General features: G+C 38.1%; 1 protein-coding gene across 1 annotated transcript in view; it reads right to left on the bottom strand.

The window, feature by feature from the left end:
- Window positions 1–11350: 11350 nt before the first annotated feature.
- LOC136862934 (neural cell adhesion molecule 2) overlaps window positions 11351–21290 on the bottom strand; it is a 485522-nt gene continuing 475582 nt past the window's right edge. The window contains exons 12-13 of the mRNA XM_067139223.2: window positions 15030–15184; window positions 11351–11949 (exon numbers count right to left, since the gene is read on the bottom strand). Of these exons, the coding sequence (XP_066995324.2) occupies window positions 11815–11949; window positions 15030–15184 (290 nt within the window). The 3' untranslated portion in view covers window positions 11351–11814. The remainder of the gene's footprint in view (window positions 11950–15029; window positions 15185–21290) is intronic.

The following is a 21290-nucleotide window of genomic DNA, read 5'->3' as shown; positions in this document are numbered from 1 at the left end:
GTCGCTTGGACGAGTATAAATGTCATAGGTGTTAAGTCCGGGACAATATACGATGGCAGCACCTTGGGAGTAATATCTTAAATTATCCACATATTCGAAAGGTAGTACGACAGATAAGTTGGTTGTGCGCACCTCTTGCAGAAGTAGGGTATCTGTGTCATGCTGTGTAATATATCGCATGAGTAAGGCTCACTTTGTTGTATTTTAAATAACCTCTGTATTATCCGAGGCGATAGTGCGTAGGATCATACAATGGGTGTGTGACTTATGTATGTTATTGACACGTGGAGGTTCCACTGCTGTTACAACTTGTCTCTGGTGGCGTACTGACACAGGCACAGAATAAGAAAAATGATACATGATATGTTGTATATTATTGAACACTGTTCGTTTCGGTTAACTCAGTTTGGGAAATAGAAGTGCTCTTTTATTTCTTTGCGTGATCTCCACAAAACTAATTCACTCGAATGATGTTGTTTTTGTTGTAATTCTGCGTTGGTCTTGATTCCTTTTAAGTGGTCGTATTTTCGAGTAGCCTGGAACTCTCTGCTTTCTGTATATTCGTGGATCGTTCCAACTAACTTGTTGTGAGTAGCGCTTACGAGTTTGTGTACTCTCGGAACTGTCGAAGTCTGAAAATTCTAACATAAATGTATCAGCAGTGTATTTATCCAGTTCCTCAGACTATTTGATCTCTTTTTGGTAAGGGATAGATACTTTATTCACGGGGATGACAATGTCGACCTATTCTTGGGTATCTGTTGTAAACATCGGGTCCGTTTCCATTTCAATTCCGAATGTTTCTGTGTTATCCTTAGTTAGGATGTTTTGTTGTTCTGGAGCGTTATTTGTTTGTGTTTGTAGAGATGTTGGAACTGGTTGCTCCGCACTTAGTGTGTGTGTCTCATCCTGTTTATCTGTAGTCCGTTGAATCATAGGCAGGCTATCTGTGCTCTGTTGTTCCGATTCCAGGGTCGGCCAATTGAGGTCATATACCTTCTGTGATTTAACAGTTGGTGGGAGGGATACTAAATTAATTTTAAGTTCCGATGTACTAGATGTATCAGCAGACATTGACGTGTAGTTGTCTTTAGGCGCTGAACAGTTCCCAGGCGGCGAGGACAGTCAATACGAAGGTGGCTGGATCATATGCCACAGATTTTCTCTTGTCCTTCATGAACGACGTGTCCCTATATAATTATATTGTTATGAAAGATGGAATATATTAGTTAAGTCTTATTTTAAGTTTGTCTAATACCGTTTGAAACAGGGAGACGATGACAATTCAACCAGCTTTAATTTTGTATTTCATTATATTCTCCATATTTCATGAAAAAAGGTTTAATGCTCTCGTTTGGAAGCTCTGGATAGATTATTAAACAAACGCACTATGGTTGCCTCAATTCCCGCTACCTTAATAGTTGCCGGTATGTTTTCACCACTGGAAAGCTTAAGTGTACTATTTACCTGGTATTTGCTTAAGATTCTGTCCGTTACAATTACAGATATTACCTTTAAAATCCTGAGTTACAATGGGACTCTATCTGTACTGCCATTTGTTCTATGTAGATCTGTAGAGTTTTGGCAAACTTGTTACGGATTTCAGCAGCTCATGGTTCGTACAGTATATTCCTTCTTTAAGCTACATTCCAGTGTATTTTTTTCTGATGTACTGAATAGTTCCTCTTGACTATTATTTTACTAGCTTTAATCAAAAATTCACTAGCACTGTTAACGAGTAAATTATATTAATATCAGCAGAGTATTAAACTGTTTCACTCAATGTGTACACTCGAAGCACGTCCGCTCTTCTCCACTCGGCTCCTCTCTTTACGAGCAACTGTGTTCCACTTGCGCGAGTATGAATTTGACATCTGATGAAGTTGAGCCCACGCCTATTGGTTTCGCTGTAGTAACGTAATTTTTCAGGTTTTGCAGCCTCTTCAATACTGTCATCTGCCGTGGGATGCATTATAGAAAGAAGTACAACTCACTTCCTTTTCATAAGTACATAAGTCACTGAACAATGATAATTAGTGAATCCAAACACAGAGATTTTCTTCTCCTGGCTCTTTGCAAAAGATTATTTACGTATTCTTCCGAACGGTACCTAAAATTGTTTGGTTACTTTGGAGTAAATCATAGCGTATACCTTTGATGTTCAGATACCTTCATTGATATTCTGATGACTTAAAAATCGGATGCAAGTTGTATGACAACATTGAAACCGATGCTTGTACCATACTTCTCTTGCCCCCTTCATTTTAAAAGTAGGACAAACCTTTCAAAGTATATAACTTTTAGGGTCACAAATCCAAACCATTTTATTGTGTATCTATCTGTCAATGAGCTGATATATTGTTGAAATTCACAACGTCCTCAGTAATCAACTAACTGTAAAATTTTCGCCTGTGAGGTAATATTTGTCAAAACTTTGACTTATGGCTTCCATATGTCAATGAAATCAGCAAATTTCTCCTTTTTCCCTCTTGTGCTCCTTGTGGACTTGACAGCAAAACACAAATACATTGACAGTTCCTCAAATCTCTGACGACTTATTGCTGCACGAAACACTGGTTGTCGACACTTTTCGCTGTATATAATTCTGATATGTCATAGGTTGCTTTTCAAATGACATGAAGTAATTATTTATTTATTTATCACGTTTTCGATTTCTTCCCTAAAATATCTGCGTTCTGATTGCGTGTAAAGGAAAATTATCTCAAGTAAATCTGAAATAAAGTATACATTTAAAGTGTTTGTGGGAGTTTCAATAGTTTTCTGATATGTTATTTGAGAATGCTGTGTTTCTGGGCTTGTTATAACTTATGGGGTGTATATTCCAGACAAGGCCTTTCTTTCCTGCATGTAGGCTGTTTTTTTTTATTGCCATACACTATCAATTCCATCAAGAGCAGGAATATTGTTTCCCAATTCACTCACAAAGAACCTCCGTGGCTCAGGTGGCAGCACGCTGGCCTCTCGCCGCTGCGTTCCGTGGTTAAAATCCCGGTCACTCCATGTGAGGTTTGTGCTGGACAAAGTGGAGGTGAGGAAAGTTTTTCTCCGGGTACTCCGGTTTTCCCTGCCATCTTTCATTCCAGCAAGACTCCCCAATATCAATTCATTTCATCTGTCAGTCATTAATCATTACCGAAGGGGAGTACGACAGGCTTCGGCTCCCGACACAATTTATATCCTCACCGGTAAATGGTGGGGTCTTCATTAATTTCATTCCTGACGCGGTCGAATGACTGGAAACTGGCTGGAGGATTTTCATTTTTAACTTCATCACATCGTTTATCTCACTAAAATGGCCCTCCTCATTGCCATTCACACCATTTTCTGGTGTATAGTCAGGTTCATCTTCACTGGAAAGACATTCACTTGAATTACCTTCATCTGTGTTTCTAAAATAATATCAATTTTACATTCTCTCAGCTTACTCTTATTCGTCTTGAACGAAACCTCCCTTCCGAAACTCAGTGTTTACTTGGTTATTGTTACAAAAATGAAACAAGGAAGTTGTCGCTTCTAAACTGTCAACAACAAAAATACTGACAAGAAAGCTAAAAGGAAGATGCTGATATGGCTATCAGACTCAGAATTGTTGCCAGCATAAAATCGTGCAATTGAAACATATAACAATGAATAATGTGTAGTTATTGGTGTATACTTGTTGTTTTGTATAAGGAAACGTAACATTGATGCTTGGAAGTGGAAAGACACGTCCTTGTGTTTTGGATTTTATGTGAAGTTGGAAGATTTATAAATTGTGATAGGTCTCAAATTAATGCTAAACTACTCACGGACTGTGTTATTGCAAAAGGAACATTACAGTAACGCACTGGATTGCGAGCGAACCTCATTCCGTTAATGAAAATGTGCTTGTAACCCAAAGCGCTCGTATATCAAAGCGAATTTCCCCGTAGGAAATAATTTAAACGCAGGTGATCGTTCCGCAGCTCAAAAATATGTAATCATAAGACACGCAGTAAAACAGTAAAACTTCACCTTACAACAGAATCCTGACTGATGTGATGGAGAAAAGAAACGCGAGGTGAGGAGGAAGGTAACTTCGTAGCACGACTTTGACTATATCTAGCTGAATCACTGCTACTCGTTGATTTATTGGAAAATGTTCTTTTCGTACGACTTCAAAAAGGAAGCTCTGCCATGGCTGTTGCATTTTCCTCTTGTCGAGGATGTGTCTGAAATGTGACACTGCACTGTCATTAAACAGATTCATCACTTGGAGTGCTAAAGCCTTATTCGGGTGATGTTTCTCGTCAAAATTTTCCACTGTTTCGCACATTTTCCACATCTCCCAAATTTCATTAAGTGAGAGATTCTTCCGCCGCCTCCACCTCCTCATATGAGATTTCCTCCATAAGGCCCTGACGTTCCCGGCGATGTAGATTCATCAGTTCGTCGGTGTTCAGCTCCTGGTCATAACCTTCCACCAGTTCTTGAATGTCAGCCTCCGTCACCCTCAGATTGTCCGGCCCCATGGCTAAATGGTTAGCGTGCTGGCCTTTGGTCACAGGGGTCCCGGGTTCGATTCCCGGCAGGGTCGGGAATTTTAACCATCATTGGTTAATTTCTCTGGCACGGGGACTGGGTGTATGTGTCGTCTCCATCAACATTTCATCCTCATCATGACGCGCAGGTCGCCTACGGGTGTCAAATCGAAAGACTTGAACCTGGCGAGCCAAACATGTCCTCGTACACACCCGGCACTAAAAGCCATACGCTATTTCATACCTTCAGATTCGTGGCCTTTCTCAAGAACACAATTTCACCGGCAATCGGCGGCTCCTGTTCATTAGCAAAACTGTCAAAGTCATGCCCAACAACGCAATTAGACCACAGAACAGTACGTATAAGCGCGTATATTGATGCTGACAATGCGAGCGAGGCACACTAACTGAACACTAACAAGGGAGAATATTACCCACAATCCCTCAGTGAGAGAGGTAGGGGGAGGGAAACGATTTTCACAAGGATATGATCGTTCCGATTGATTCAGCTGTGGCTACTCGACTCTCAGAAGACCGATCAGTACTACTCTCAGAGCAAAACATTTCTTGTTCATCAAGTTGGAATCCATTAGGAATGTTTGCTCGTCTTGCAATACATTCACAGACCAAGTAGCCCGCAATTGAGATTTAAACTGTACTGACATTTGATAACAAATGAGAATATTCTTGGTCACCAGGTGCATCTTATTACGATAACTTTATTGAAGCATCCTACATGTGAGAAGATTTTCAAAAATAGATAATGAACGAAGTAAATATCGGCACTTGATAATAATTTGGTTTTCATGAACGTATATGCACAAAAACTGAAAGAGTAAACAGTAAAAATCATAACGTGGTGAGTGTGGGAGACTCCCATTAACAGTTCTAGGGATAAAATAAACCTAATTCCGAGTAAACCAATCTTTCAAATTTCTCTAACTTAAAACAAAAATATTTTATTTGATATACCTTTGTGGTTTTGCATAAGGAAATAAATGTAGCAGTGATAATTAGAAGTGGAATGTCACTTCGTTTTGGTTTAAATTTCATGTGCCGTTGGGAGTTTCGTGAATTATGATGGGCATTAAATTAATGCTGAACCGCACACGCACTCTGTTATTGTAAATGTGAAGTAGACAGTGGAACATTAATTACTGACGTTGGATAAAAAATGAGATTAATCTTGTTCACCAAGTTCACCTTACTGCGATAAGTTTTCAGAAGCATCTTACATATAGGAATATTTTCAAAAATCATATATTTACGGAGCGTTCCAAAGAGTATCCACTCTTAGACTTGCAATGAGTTGGTGATTCACATGAGAGTAGATAAGTAACCTACTGAAATCTGTATCTAGTGAAAATCAATCAAAATTTGAAGTATCTTCAAGGGGAATTATTTACTGTATATGCCATAACTTCCTTATATTACTTGTAGTTTTGCTTGTAGTTTTAGGTGAATGTTGAAATCGGTATCATGGCTGGTTTTCTTTACTTTCTAGAGCAGGATTCTTTTCTTAAATAACACAGAATGAAAACTTGAAAAGTAATTCACCCCACAATTATGAACATTTTTGAGAATGGTATATCAATAATGTTGTAGCTATTTTTCTACCACTGCGAGTATGTATCTAATTTTTTCGATGTAGAAAAATCATATAGCTATATTACAAATTCCACGTAGAACTTGAAGTACTGTGATTTAGGATGCAATATTTGAAGACACACCAAGCATATATCAATTCCTCGTTCCACGTTTTTCAATATTTGAGTTGCAGTGGCAGCTGATATTTTAAGAATATCGCTTTCTTCATTTAACTCCTATTTTCCATTAACACAGATAAATTCTAGTTATTCCATATATTTATGCATGTTAATAATCCAGTTTATATATGCAGTCTGGGTAAATGTTGAGGGAATATTGATATTTGAGGTATGTGTTAATAAATGACAATGATACGTCGTTCAAAAAAGCTCATGTATTCTGGTCATTTGATCGGAGAAACAAACAAAGAAATGCACCTTAATTATATACCGGGTCAATCATTTCCCAAAGTGTATCATATGTGCTTTTATCATAATAACATATGTGAGAGTAGTGTATGGGCATGTTTCCCCATTGTAATTCAACGGTGGTATACATCAGTCTGTGACCAAATGAGAAATTTACGTATTTAAAACATTAATTACCATTACTCGAGTGTTCTCGTAATATTTTTGACTGAAGGTAAATTAACGTTTCCTTAATTGCTCTTGAGGTTCAGATGATATAGAGCATCGATTTTCTTCGGAATGTCTGAGTGGTTTATTTAAATTTGTTTTCTCTACTATCGTTCTTTTGTGTTTCCTTCCAACACACCATGAAGGCGTATACTTACAGATGATCGTGTTAGATTAAATTTTTTCTAAGCATCAGTATTACTATAGTTGTTTTAAAATTTTCTGATATAGTCTCGAATATTGCATACTAACTAGAACTGATTGCAATACGATAAAAACTTGATGAATAGATTATGAAACGGATCCTATTCATTTAAAGAATGTACGCTGTAGCCGATAGATACTTATTGTCACTCGCATAGTTATACTTAAATTCTCTAGCGTTCGATTGATTGATCAATTCCAATGATATTACTCTTCAATGATATGGCCTTTCTTGTTCCTTCTTTGTATGTTATGCAACGAATATTCACAAATGTTTCAATACGTCGATTTCCTATTCACAATGTCAATTTTAGTTTCGAAAGTTCAATGTGAATCTTTGGTCTTAAAGTAATTTAAATCTTAGCCAAATTACAACGCGATGAGTAATTTAGTTGCTAGTCTTGTTTGTATCCACTTATTCGCATACTTATCTTCAAAGAAATTCTATTGGGATATTTTTCCACACCATTGACGCAAATGTCATTTATTATAGCGTGCTTGTTTTGAGCAGCTTTTTGCCATAAATGACATAGTCCCATATTAGCTTATGAAACACTCATTTTATTTGCCATTGAAATGTAGCAATATTTTAGTACTATATTTCACAACATTTTGCGTAGGTACGTAAGACTCCATCAAAAATTTGATTAACTGCGTTTGTTTACGCCAGTGCTCATTTTTTACGACTCCGTGTTTGTAAGTGACGAAAACAAGATGAATGAGGTACTCTCGGCTGTGGGTTGCCAATCAGATGTTCGAATTAGGTCTCACTTTTGCTTATTTGAAACGTTTTATCACAACTCTGTTCTCACGTATTCCGTTACATTACATGATATATTTCCAGTTTAATCGAAAAAGTGCTGATTACCATTCACACGCAACATAAAAATTTGATTTCTCATTGAATGCTACCCAACAACATGCTAGTCCAGGAAAGAAAATCCCTGGATAACTTGCCGCTGATTCCATACGTCGATAAGGACACATGTATCTCCATGTATTTAATTTTACACTGGCTGCTAATATTATTATATCAATATTATTTTCTGCATTGTAAATTTTCCGGAAATTATAAACATTTATATCAGTTGGCTTTACTGTGATACAGTAATTATTAAATAAAGTAAGGAATGAGGATAATCGTCCTTAAACATGATACTAATTAGTCATTCAGACAATAAATATATATCTGTATGAGGAGCACCGTATGGTTCCTGTAAACTATTTATTCAGAAACGTTTTCTGATGTGCCTTTTTCTTTGAAGGCTGGATAACAGGTATAGGCATAGAAAACATTCATATACATAAAATATTGAAAAATTCATTGAAAAAACATGAATCATTCATAGGTTATCTCCTCTGTTTTGAAGATATGAAACTAGCATCAAGGAGTTCGCTGCTGGTTCACAAGAAACTACAGTATTATGTCAGGACGTAAACTGAGCCGGTTAATAATATCTGAGTGATCATTACCTAAGAGATTATGAAGAAGTCCTAGTTCTTCGATAAGTACCAATTGCCACACGGATGGTCTTCTTAAGTGTTTCTTCAAATATTGCACACAGGTCTTCTGACCAATGTAAGAGCTTATTTCGAATCGAGTAGCATCTTACTAAAATAATAATTGAGTTACATTCCGTAAGAGTCATTTTAGGTCACTACGAACACTGTCCAATACTAATTATCTAAATACACTATGCCGATTAGAGATTTTAACTAGTTTTTGTGTAAAATCTCGTCCCATAAGAATTACTTCATTTGTTATAATATTAACTAAACAATTGTTATGTTAGTACTTCAAACTAGAAGTTACCTATTTAGATTGCTTCCACCCATATTTATTCCCGCGCTAAATTTTTTTTGAAAATATCAATTGTTCCCTTTGGAGGTAAAGAACACCGCACAGGTGTTCCTGACTTCGTCAAGATTATGAAACTCTCCCCCACATGGAAATGGTGTCGTGGAGGACGGAATGCGATAATCATAAAATGCAGTATTTAGAATGCGTAGTGTGTGATAGAAATAGATCATATTCCATCGAATTCCTGAATTTTCTGCAGAATTAACCTTGCATGATGATTACATTGATGTACTATACCTCATGTTCTATTAATCATAGAAAAGTCTTCAAATTTTGCATACACGATCCAATTGATCAGTATAAGAATCAACTATCAATCATGGTCACCAATTCAAAACGAACAATATCTTTGAAGGAAGCACCACCCAAAACAACTATGACGAATTACTGATTGATGGTTAATCCTTTTATTTTCTCAGGGATTCCTAAATATAGCCATACTTTATCGAATATAAAAATACATTTCCAAAAGCGGTATCGACGTGATTTCTGAAAATATTTTGAGATGAATTCGTCACTGAACATGAGTTGCTATCAGCTCATATAAATATAATCGCCAACATTCGTACGCCTTCTCGGGTTTGTCAATATGTTTTGCAACATTCGTTTTGAAAGCACCAAGGTTTGTCGTAAGTGAGTTGGCGCTAGAAGAGGGCTGCTCTTCGACCAAGGTGAGCAGGACCTCATCTGTCGTAACTGATGATTCTCCTGACACAGATTCTTCTTCAAAGTTAGTGTCTCCATCACTGATGAACTTGAAAAATATGATACTGCTCGAACACTAATCACTAACATAACCCACATATTTCCTTTGGTACTAACTTCAGAGGCAAACCTTTTCTCCAGAGATATCAAGAATATACCGGAATTGTGATTTTATCATTGTACATTTTCCAGTATATTTTAGAGAATACATATAAAATGTACGCGTACAACATTCCATATTTTATTTTTCTTCGAGTATATATGTATATAATCACGGGCTAATTGACTGCTTTGATGTAGTGTATCTCATTTTCTGTTAATCAATGGAGTGTCTTAGAACGTTGCATACGTGGTCTATTTACTCCGTTTTCTCCAATAACCAATTAAAACGAATTATTAATTGCTTAGAAACGCACAGGCGATTTGATATATCTGTGAATGAAAACATTTTCTAGCGTATCTTTCATTTATCACTGGCAGTCTGTATGGATATTACAAATTCTGACAATATTCAGAAATTCGTCAAGAGAATCGTAATATGTCCAAATTATTGCCAGTGTTTTGGTATTCACACCTTCGGTGATTTCAGTTTTACAAAAGTGAATACTTTCCATTTCATTCCTTTTTCTATTCTCAGCTCAACAAATATGATATACTAACGAATGGCAGCTTCTAAAAACCGCACTTTAATATGTTTCCCACATGTCTTCAAACATATTTACAGACAACGACATATTTTTCCTGAGAATAATAAGCTTCGTCCAAGCATTAATTGCACAAAAGTAATGAAAATTTTAAACAACAGTATTGCTGAAAAACAGAATCATTTAGATCAAAAGAAAGTTATAAACTTCCTACTCCAGTTTCAGATATAATAGTAAGTTCACGCGCTACCCATCCAGAAGTTATTTGAACTTTGCATTCTGTTAGAATCGGTAATAATTTGGTTTCTTTCAAATGTGTATTCTATCTCTGAACTCTATTTTTATTCCATGAATCAACTGTGATTTCAAGTCATTGAACGCTGCAAACTTATCTGAAAGGCTTACATATCAGCATTTACATCCTTTCAAAGTAAAGTGTTCAACTAAATTGAATTGATTCATAGCACATCCGAAGGATGGTAGCTGGCGTACAGTTTTCTGCTATGTTTACATTCCCCTTATGAAATAAAGAGCACAGAACTAATTTGCTGATTCACGTGCCGTAGTTTTTTTCGAAAAGAATGTATGCTTCTGTGGTGTGATGATCTTCTTAGTTCCAGATCAAGTTCCTCACTTTAGAATCTTTATTTTTCGCTGTATACCACGAAGAATGTTGTTGACGAATCGAATTTCACAGTTTCGGTATCATTGTGGAGAAACATTAATTGAACGAATTTCACATTCTTCAAGTAATTTAGCAATAACTTGCATTTACTTAAGCAATTTTCTTAGCGTGTTTGGCTTTCATATGTTGCGGTTTCCAGTACAAAATTCTTGCCGTACGTAGAGACGTAGAACTTTAAAACTTATATACATAGAAAATCACAGTTAGATTCTTATGCCTTAGTTGAGCTTGATTTACCTATTTTTTAAAAACACACTCCCGTAGTGGTTGAATCCTATATTTTGGACCATGTTCCTTTAAACAATTAGCGTACGGTATGTTGGAAATGGTTTTCCTCGTTCGTTCACTGATGAAACCAGCTTGAAGAAATCACAGGGACAGGAGCACATGTGATCACGATGGAAAATGAAGCACACACAACATAAATCAACTTGTGTTACAAGGAGAGTTACACTTCAGCTCCACCACATAGGAAGAGAATATTCCATATTTAATGGCTCGTAACGCTATTTCAATTGTATACAATAATTATATATTATATGATCATATAAATAATACAATATATTATATGTACAATTATACACAATTTCTTTTGAATTGATCACGATTTCCTGGCAGGTATAATCACACAATAATTATCCAAATAATGAATCATTAGTTGATTACAGAAGGGAATGCTCATACTTCAGATTTTATAATTATCTTTTACACATTTAACAAACAAAGTCTGACGTGGAGCAGCCAATAGCCAGTTCTGAGTGTGTGGGAAGACTACATAAAGTATGTCAAGAATAGGCTAATCACATGTAGAGTACACAACATCAAGCCAGAGTACATAAAGTACTTCTAAGGGCAGAATTTTACTCACCATGGGGCACAAAATATAAATGATGACATTCTGTTGTATTTCCATGCATTATATTATTTTTATTTCATTTTTTATTTACAATAAAAAATTTCTGGCGGATCATTCCTATATACAACTCTCTTGTATCCGGTGAGATGCGGTCACAACCTCGGGCCCCAGCTTATGGAGTGGTGCAGTTTCTGGACCGACGCTGGTAGGACTACAGGCTGTCACTCCCTTATGGGCTCGCATGGTGCATACCTGAAAAAAGTCACAATTAAATTCACTGTGAGAGACCAAAGTAGCATTTCACTATAGATTACTATCGTATGAAGCTACGATTTCCAAGCAGAGAGAAGTTTAATGTTTCAACCACACGACTGGTTGTTTGATGTGAGTAGGTGTGTAGTAGAACTATCAGATGTGAGTAGATGACAGCAGTTATAGGATAGCAATATTTTGTATATTCTGAGTACAATTTCTGGTGCCGGATGCAGAACTTCCGTTGTAGAGGAATTTGATATCTGCAGATGACCACAACTTAAAAATCATGCGAGCAGGAAGAACAGATTTTCTAGCCACTATCACTATTACCAGAATATCGGCGAATCTGAAAACCGTAAAAATAGTTAGTGTGACTTAAAAAAATCAATGTATTCTGGCAATACCAGAATATCGTTGGCGTACTTAAACAGAAACTTCACTTTCACAATAAAGGATAGTTCAAAGACAATGCCTCGGGAAGTTACTGAATTCTTTAAGCAATTCGTCGCCATTTATCTGTTTATAATAATGTTGTCAGAGTTTATCCACTAGGTGACTTAAATTGCAGTTGGAAGAAGAATGCCTATAAAACACCATATCTCTTCACCAGTTATCACCAATTATTGTAGAGTTCCTAGACCTAATAGTTTCATATTCTAAGATTGACAACGATTGTATTAATAGAGGTCACATTCATGGGCTTCTGGACTTATACTAGGAATATGACGAAATGACAACTTCTCTGGAGGTTCAAAACAGCATATCAAATCCGAAGACCGAAAATGTGTTAAGCATCAAGAGGTTAAGTTCTATATGCAATGACTTCCTTTACCCAGTCGTAGCGAACAGGACTATTGTAAGTCATATGTTCGTATGCTTGTTGAAATTTGATGGCATAGTTCCCAGTTGTATCTTCTGTCAGCAAATTCGTCGCCATATGGCACATGTTTCTCACAGAGTCTATAAAAATAATTTATTTCCATCTTCGAAGGTTACAGAACATGAACCCGCAACAACGCTGGTGGTTGCGGTATTGGTTTCTGATTCAAGTAATAAGGACGAGGTATGACCGCGCTTCCTACCATGGTCCTCGTGCATGTCTATAAATTCCTGTACAAGATTATAGTAATGCATGGTCTTGTGGCGATTGGAATGTACATCTATGAATACCCAAGAAAGTATCCCAGATATTTCAGTATGTCGTCCACATCATTCTTCGATTAGGATGATTAGACAAACTTAATTGTTACTTGAGAACGGTTTAAAAATGGTTTTATAGGGAATACATATCGTCACTCTCATGCCAAGACCGCGAATGTGACAGTGCTCTTCCTATCCATTATTTTCCTTAAGACTGGTCACGCCTCCTAGCTACATACTGATATGCAGTCAGTAGATACATTTCACGGGTTCTGGTACCACGATCACACCCTCCCCTGGACGAGGCCTGAGCCGGTAGGTGCTGCTAGCTAAGAGCGCGCAGTTAACCTCACATGACCTTATGCTGCCTGAGTGTCTAGCATTAACCGTAGAGACCCTAGTTCGAAGCACGCATTTAGGCATAATCTTACAGACCCCCGGTTCGACCCCAGACCTAAGGGCGTTAACCTTACAGACCTATGTTCAAGGCCGAGGCTAACAGCATAACAGTGTAGGCTTAAGCTTATATGATGTTAATGGCTAAAAGTGCAGGCACAGCCTTACGCTGACCAGTCATTAACCTAACCGTTTGCCCTTCCCTACATCCTGGCTGAAAGTGCGGGCTTAACCTCACGCTGACCATGCGTTAACCTAACCGGCTACACTTCCCTACACCCTGGCTGAAAGTGAAGGCGTAACCTCACGCTGACCACGCGTTAACCTAACCGGTAGTCCTTCCCTACAACATGGATAAATTCAATTCACACTGTCCAACATGGATACGTGGGTAAATCTGGCAAGTTTAAATGTGTTCCTTAAACCAATTTTAGGAACTAGAAAGCGGATATCAATGAAGTAAACGCAACAGGAGAAAATGCCTACAGAGGTTTATCAGCTACGTCTGACTGTTGCTACAGTTTTATATGCCACTCGCTCCTTTGAATGTCTCAACAATTAAATAAATCGTACAGTACACAAGGCCTAAGAAATCTCCTCTCTTCTTAACACAGATTGTGATTGCGTTAACATCACACATTCTAAAAAGTAGTGACGCACATGATAAGAGAGAACGAAAAGTGTAACCAATAATTATACGTATAAACTATATTTCCTACGATCTTTATTTCTTGCATTGTAACCATGAGATGGGAGTAATGCCAGTGTGATAAATAAATCGAGCACTAAAGAAATATTTGAGATACTACTTGGTCTGATTGGATAGAAACCCAATTTTTTAGTTTTGATTATATGAACAACGAGAATGAAAGATATGTTTGAATAGGTTGAACACAATTTATAAATAAGAGAAAAAATTAGGACATAACAGTGGAAACAAGAAAAAATAACGCCACAAAATTAAAAAATGGTATGTTTTGTTTGGGTGAAGCACACTTTCAAATTTCTCAAATCTCATCACTCTTCTAGCTACTTTACGGAACACTCTCAAAACGGTAAGACCCGCGTAGGAATGGGAGTTCAGGAAATGATAGTACTGGTGCATTTTTAACTGGGTTCCTGTCATCCCTCCTCTGTCACTATGCAGTGGAATCTGCGATCTTGGTTTTATCTCTACAGACTGATATCCATCTTTGGGTGTTTTCCTTTATTTATATCCTCTCACTTTTTCAATAAATCATAATTATTCTATCACGATCTTTTAATATAGGAAAAGACAATTTTTGTTTCTCTCAGTCAATGAGAGATATAAATATCGAAATTCCTGTGAATTTTACACTCAAATCAGGACTACTGTGATAATCTAATCAAATCGTACTGGAATTACAACAAAATTAACTATTCTAACTGTAAAAATATATATATTAAGAGTTTTTTTTCGTCCAGTTTAATGTCTGTAACGAAAGTTAAAACGGTACAGATCTTAATGATGAATCACACCATTAGTTGTGTACTGTAAGAATTCCTGTAGCATTACTTACGTTGTTCGTCTGGTTGTGGATGTCTTTGGAAAGATGGCGGTGGTTCAGCTCTTCTCTTTCTAGGCTTCCTTCGTCATCGTCATCACCGATCTTTTTCCTGCGCCGTTGTGGAGGTGTCTTGTACATCTTCATAAAGCCTTTGAGGGGTCTTCTCTCTAAACACAGAAACGGGAAGGCATGAATTAGTACAATACACGATCTGCGCTATCTTTGTAAGCAAACTTGAACTTTGGTCGTGAATGCGGACATATTCTGCTAAATTTTGCATACATATTCTCTCAATGGATACTTATATTATGCGCAAATACAACTCATGAAGTAGAACAACTGAGACAGTCATAGCCCCAGCGTGGTTCGAATGAACTCACCGTGATCGCTGAAGCCCATTGACTTGTCAGAGCCATGGGGAATTACATGCATATTGCAATGTCAGATTTTCGTAAAAATAATACTAATTGTCACAAGGCTATAGACTGCATGACACGGCTACAAGTGCGTCTTTATTAACTATCACTCTGAGAGTTTTTATTATAGGGGATTCATATTAGTACATTATCTACCTAATTATAGAACACAGTTCACTTCATTAATGTTAGCCGCATTCTTACTATAAGTTACAGAAGTGGAACTATAACTTGTTTCCTCTGCAACAAATAACTTTTCTGACACTCTCCTTTACGATACTATTACATCTGGGATAAACCGACCTAACTTAATTTTCATTGAAGTCCTCATTCTCAAGAAAGGGAACTCTTCAGAGACTCACGTTAAACTTTGCCTTTCTCTCCTCTGTTTATTTTGTTCTGCTTCTCAACCATTAATTCAAAAGACGCTGACATGAATAATTGCTGCCATTACTAACGGTCGTTTGTACGATTTGTGGTGGTGGGATTCATAAGAGGAACATTTGTATTTGTAACAAATTAGCTTGTAATGACACCACACTTTTCCCTCCTACGTCATTAAATATTCGTGCAGAAACCCTACTCCTATGCACTAAAGAGTAAAGCAGTATCTTTTATTCATCGACTATTGATGAAAATCACCATCTTGACCTAACCTTGTAGATACATATTTAAACGTCCTTCAAGAAAAATATTTCAAATTATTGGGAAAGTGCCTGAACTATCCAGCTTCTAGGCTAAATGGTCAGCCACGTCTGGTAAATTCCTTCTTTAAGACTGGGTGCTTGTGTTTGTATTGATATACACCTATTCATTTACATACTCTACAACACACCACACAAACAACAACCGCAGATAAACGTTATAGTTAAACAGATCCCTTCACAAATGGTTGGCGTCAGGATGGGCATCTGGCGGTACAACTGGATCCACATAAGGGATACAGGCAGCATCCGCAGCCATACTGGCGTGTGACAAAAGTGGCTGATATAAAAATGAAGAAGCAAAGTATCGGAACTTCAAAATTAAACTTTGAATATATAACTCGTCTCTTTTATGACTGTTTGTAGCAGGGGTTTTTGAGTCCAAATTAGTTCATTTTAGTACGTAACGTTCTTCTTATTAGCTGTTTATTGACCTGCGTTCATGTTGTTCCCAGACGAAACATCATTAAACATATTTTTATTTTTCTTACTAGATTCCTTATTCATAATTTCTTGATTTTTTCCCTATTCAGTGATATGTTGTTGATGACATTTATCCCTTCCTTCGTATTTTAGAGTTTCATCTATCTATTTACAAACAAGTTAATGTATGTTTTACCCACTATATTTTTATTGCTTGGATATAACTCCGGACTTCCCTTGCCACATGCGAGGTGAATCCCTTTTGCACGAATGGCTCGGTTACTAAAAAAACTGAGAACAATTGTGTGTCTTAACTTAAAGGAAATAATGTCGACGGGGTAAAATAAATTATTAGAGGGAGACACGGATATTACTACGTCAATTCATTGCAGAGCCTGGATTGTCAGAAGGCCATAAAGTCACATGAGAGTCCAGAAGGAGGACATTTGATTTTGAGGAGAACCCTAAGATATGCCCTTTTCTGCTGACTTATTCACTGAAATATCGCTCCCAGAAACATAGTTTTTATATTGTTCCTTTATTATTTCCCTTCTTTAATCGTATATTAATTTTGTGCTCTGTTAAATATTCATCACAAAGGCTGATTTGATCCTCAAATTGTACCATTAAATGTTATGTGTTTACAAGGAAACCGCAATAATATATGGCGGTGCCATAACCACGCGTGCAAGGCATGATAAGTAGTGATGGAGTTCGCCATTACTTCGCTTACTGGGCTAGAAAGCGCTATCATAGCACGCCCCGTCCCATGAATAGCACCCAGTCGTATCATAGAGACGCATTAATTGTGAGTCGTGCTCCGAATATCATTATTCAGATCCACCATACCTCAGCAGTTTCCATACTGGCACATCATAAACAGGACTGATACTTATGTTGATGTCACACTTTGTTCTGGCCTGTAGTAAGAGACAGATGCTAAAATATTTCATCCATCAAGGAAAGGCAACAGGTTGCTTGAGGACATACGGTCATTTCATTCTATTTGTATTCTAAAGGGCAATGCTGAAATTAACAGATCCCCTACCGTGTATGAAACATCATTCATTAAATTAATTTTCAAGCAACATAAATTTAGACTTCATGAATGTAATGGAAGAGAAAAAAGAAGAGTCCGTAAATATAAACTAGGTTAAGTTAGGGAAGTTCCCGAGGATTAGTAGCGTATATACACGCTACAGAACATCTACCACCCCTCATCAGTAACACGAAGTCACCAATTCCACGATTTTACAATACAGAGTGAAAAACGTTAACTTACGCGCCCTTTCCGTCTTCACCAAAAGAAACTCGCTCCGCGGTAAAAAGGAAAGGGAAATATCTAAAGCCCACCGCACTGCTGTACTGAAATGTACTGGGTAAGATTAAGAGCAATGTAGTTTGCCATTGCTTTTGTCACTTAGCTAAAGAATGGTATAACAGTTATACTGTGTACACTAACAACATCCACAGGTACTGACTAGAATTAAATGACATTCATATCTCAGCATCCATCATGCTACTGCAGATAAATTATTAAGACGTAAACTGTACTCTAATTTGTGCCAAAAGCTGGTGTAAATATACTACGAACGTCGATGAATGGCAATACGCTTGTGTACGCTAATGAAGTAAGCCCGTAGCGCATTGTTTTATCTTATCAGCGATTCGCATCAAAACGTGTTAAAAGGGATCATATGATCTTCCTTGCAAAATTCCAGGAACCTTCTTTTCGGTACACATACAATAATACGGCGAGTCTCGAGAAAATTCAATTCTGTCAGGTTTTGAGCCCCTCTTAAGACTCGGTGTTAATGATCATTTTCTGCAAAATGCTCGTTTTATCCTTTATTGCTTTGTAATAGTATTTAAGAAATACTTGTTATAACAAACATTCTAAGGCTGAGGAAGAGCTCCTTATCTGAAAGGTTAGCGTCGAGGTCTTCGGGTCAAGGCATCCCGGATCAATTTCCTGCCGCGCCGTGGATTTTAAACGCGTCTGGTTAATTCCTCCGACTCTGTGTTCGTGTTCGTGCCGGCACACTCCTCTCACTATCAAGTGCCATAGAAACACGCAACAGTGATTAAATCCTTCTACATAGGGTTGGCGTCTGGTAGACGATCCGGCTGTACGACAGGGCCACGTCCCCATGTGCAAATTTTTCGTACCCGCGATCCTAGCAGGGTGTGGGAAATGTGGTGGAAGGGGAAGAAAAAGAAAGTAATTCTGAGGAAGAATAGTGGTTGTTCTTATTGTTGTTACTGCTCCGTATAAGGTGTTTGAGATGTGGTGGTCAATAGTCCCGTCTACTTGCTACTATCAGTTAGAAGCAGCTCATTTGAACATACGTCCAGTAAATGTAAGTTATGTATGTACACGCAGTGTAATTGGGTTTTATCTCCCAGTTTCGAGCTTCAGTCTGTTCCTCACCCCTCCCCCCCCCGCAAGCCCCCCCAACATGACACTAGAGACATTGCTAGCAGTCCGACTGCCGCACCTTAAACTGCACCATGTGAAAGTAAGTGTACAAAAGAGTATACGCAAATAAACACGAGCATGTTGAGTACTAAAACAATATTTTTCCCTTATTTATTTTATGTCACACTAGTTATTATTTTACGGCTTTCGGAGACACCGAGGTGCCGATATTTTGTCCTGCTGGAGTTCATGTGCGTACTAGTAAATCTACAAACCGAGGCTAACGTATTTGAGCAGCTTCAAATATCACCGGACTGAGCCAGGATCGAACGTGCCAAGTCAGGCTCAGAAGACCAGCGGTCTACCGTGTGAGCTAATTAGCCCGGCTAGTGATTGTGGTTTTCACAAGAAATATGTTGTTATTCAATTAGCCTCCGTAAGGAGTGTTACGGTCCGCCTCAGTGGTGTAGTGGTTAGCGTGATTAGCTGCCACCCCAGGAGGTCCGGGTTCGATTCCCGGCTCTGCCACGAAATTTCAAAAGTGGTACGAGGGCTGGAACGGGGTCCACTCAGCCTCGGGAGGCCAATTGAGTAGAGGTGGGTTCGATTCCCACCTCAGCCATCGTGGAAGTGGTTTTCCGTGGTTTCCCACTTCTCCTCCAGGCAAATGCCGGGATGGTACCTAACTTAAGGCCACGGCCGCTTCCTTCTCTCTTCCTTGCCTGTCCCATCCAATCCATCCCTTCATTAGGCCCCTGTTCAGCATAGCAGGTGAGGCCGCCTGGGCGAGGTACTGGTCATTCTCCCCAGACGTATCCCCCGACCCAAAGTCTGAAGCTCCTGGACACTGCCCTTGATGCGGTAGAGGTGGGATCTCTCGCTGAGTCCGAGGGAAAAACCGACCCTGGAGGGTAAACAAATTAAGAAGAAGGAGAGGAAGAAGAAGTGTTACGGTTTTATGAGCTAAAATGTTCATAGCCTAAGTATCTCTGCAAATTTAGTTTCATCTAACGGGCCTGTAATGTACCAAGATACGTAAATTTTGATGCGAAATGAAAGTCAAATTTGCTTTCATTTGTAAAATGTACAGACAATACCAGTTAACAAATTCCTGTAAGTTACATGTATAGAAGCATAGTAATTCGGTTTCCTCTCCGATTGCGGTGCTTCGGCCCCTCCCCTCTCCTCCACCGATGGCACTGGGGATATTGCTAGCAGTCAGACTGCCCCCATCCACTGTCTCACCTGAAAGGGTGACATATGAAGGTAAGACTAATGTACATCAATTATTAACTGGACAAACATTGTCACCGAAAGATGAAAGCCACGCTAATAAATCGTATTGTTTATCTGCAGATAGGTTGCTAGATAATTATTCAGAAGCCTGACACTTTATTCAGATATCGCAGTTACGGTCTCCCTTTGTGGCTCCTGGTGCGAGCTGCGTAAATATGGCCAAGATAAGAACCGCAGGCGTAGGAGAAGTAACGAAAGTAAATCACTCTTAACACTCGGGATACCAACTAGTTAAAGAATAAGAATAATTCTAACGACTTAAAATCCTTCTTCCATCATCACCGGGGTTCCTAAATATGACCTTCAAGAGGGTTTTTCAATGTAACGGAATGCTCACCGATGTGTCTCTTCCACAACTGCTTTTAGATACCTACAAATTCCGTTCAATCCTGCAACATTTAGCGTAAAAGAAAAACGCCTATATAACTGCGTAATGCTACCAGAGAAAGCCAGGTACCTTTAATATTTGTTGTTTAAATACTTTGGAATATTTTCGATAATTCAGAGGTTTTGTAGTCTTGTAATACTTTGATCTGTGCTTTCTTATCTAGCAACACGATGAGAATAAAAATTAAACAAAGTAGTTTGATGTATTGGGGATAGACAACATAATGAGTGCTGAGAATACACATCTTGTTCCGCAAATCTATGAACCGACACAGAAGAACCTGCGGCCACTGTACAGTATTATTCTCAAAATTGTCGTTGCGCCAGGAAACCGCTATGTGGTAACGTTGTGACAGAAATATTGATCCGCAGCACCTACTGAACCCTTGAACTTACCGTTCCATCGTTGGTCGGCCACAGCTGCTGCATTAGAGCAATATCGAACTCTTAAATCTTGGGGTCGTAGCGGATGTATTTCGATCACGATCTTGACCAAACGATGGAGTTCAGAAGGGAGCCTAACTACTTGAAATGAGGAGCAAATATGTGCTTACTAAATTTTATTAAATTATCAAATGCAATATATATTTATAAAATCATTCATCAAAAAAAAGATTTAATTATTTAA

Source organism: Anabrus simplex, chromosome 2 (genome assembly GCF_040414725.1).
Source record: "Anabrus simplex isolate iqAnaSimp1 chromosome 2, ASM4041472v1, whole genome shotgun sequence".
Classification (NCBI taxonomy): domain Eukaryota; kingdom Metazoa; phylum Arthropoda; class Insecta; order Orthoptera; family Tettigoniidae; genus Anabrus; species Anabrus simplex.
This window is presented reverse-complemented; position numbering and strand designations above follow the sequence as displayed.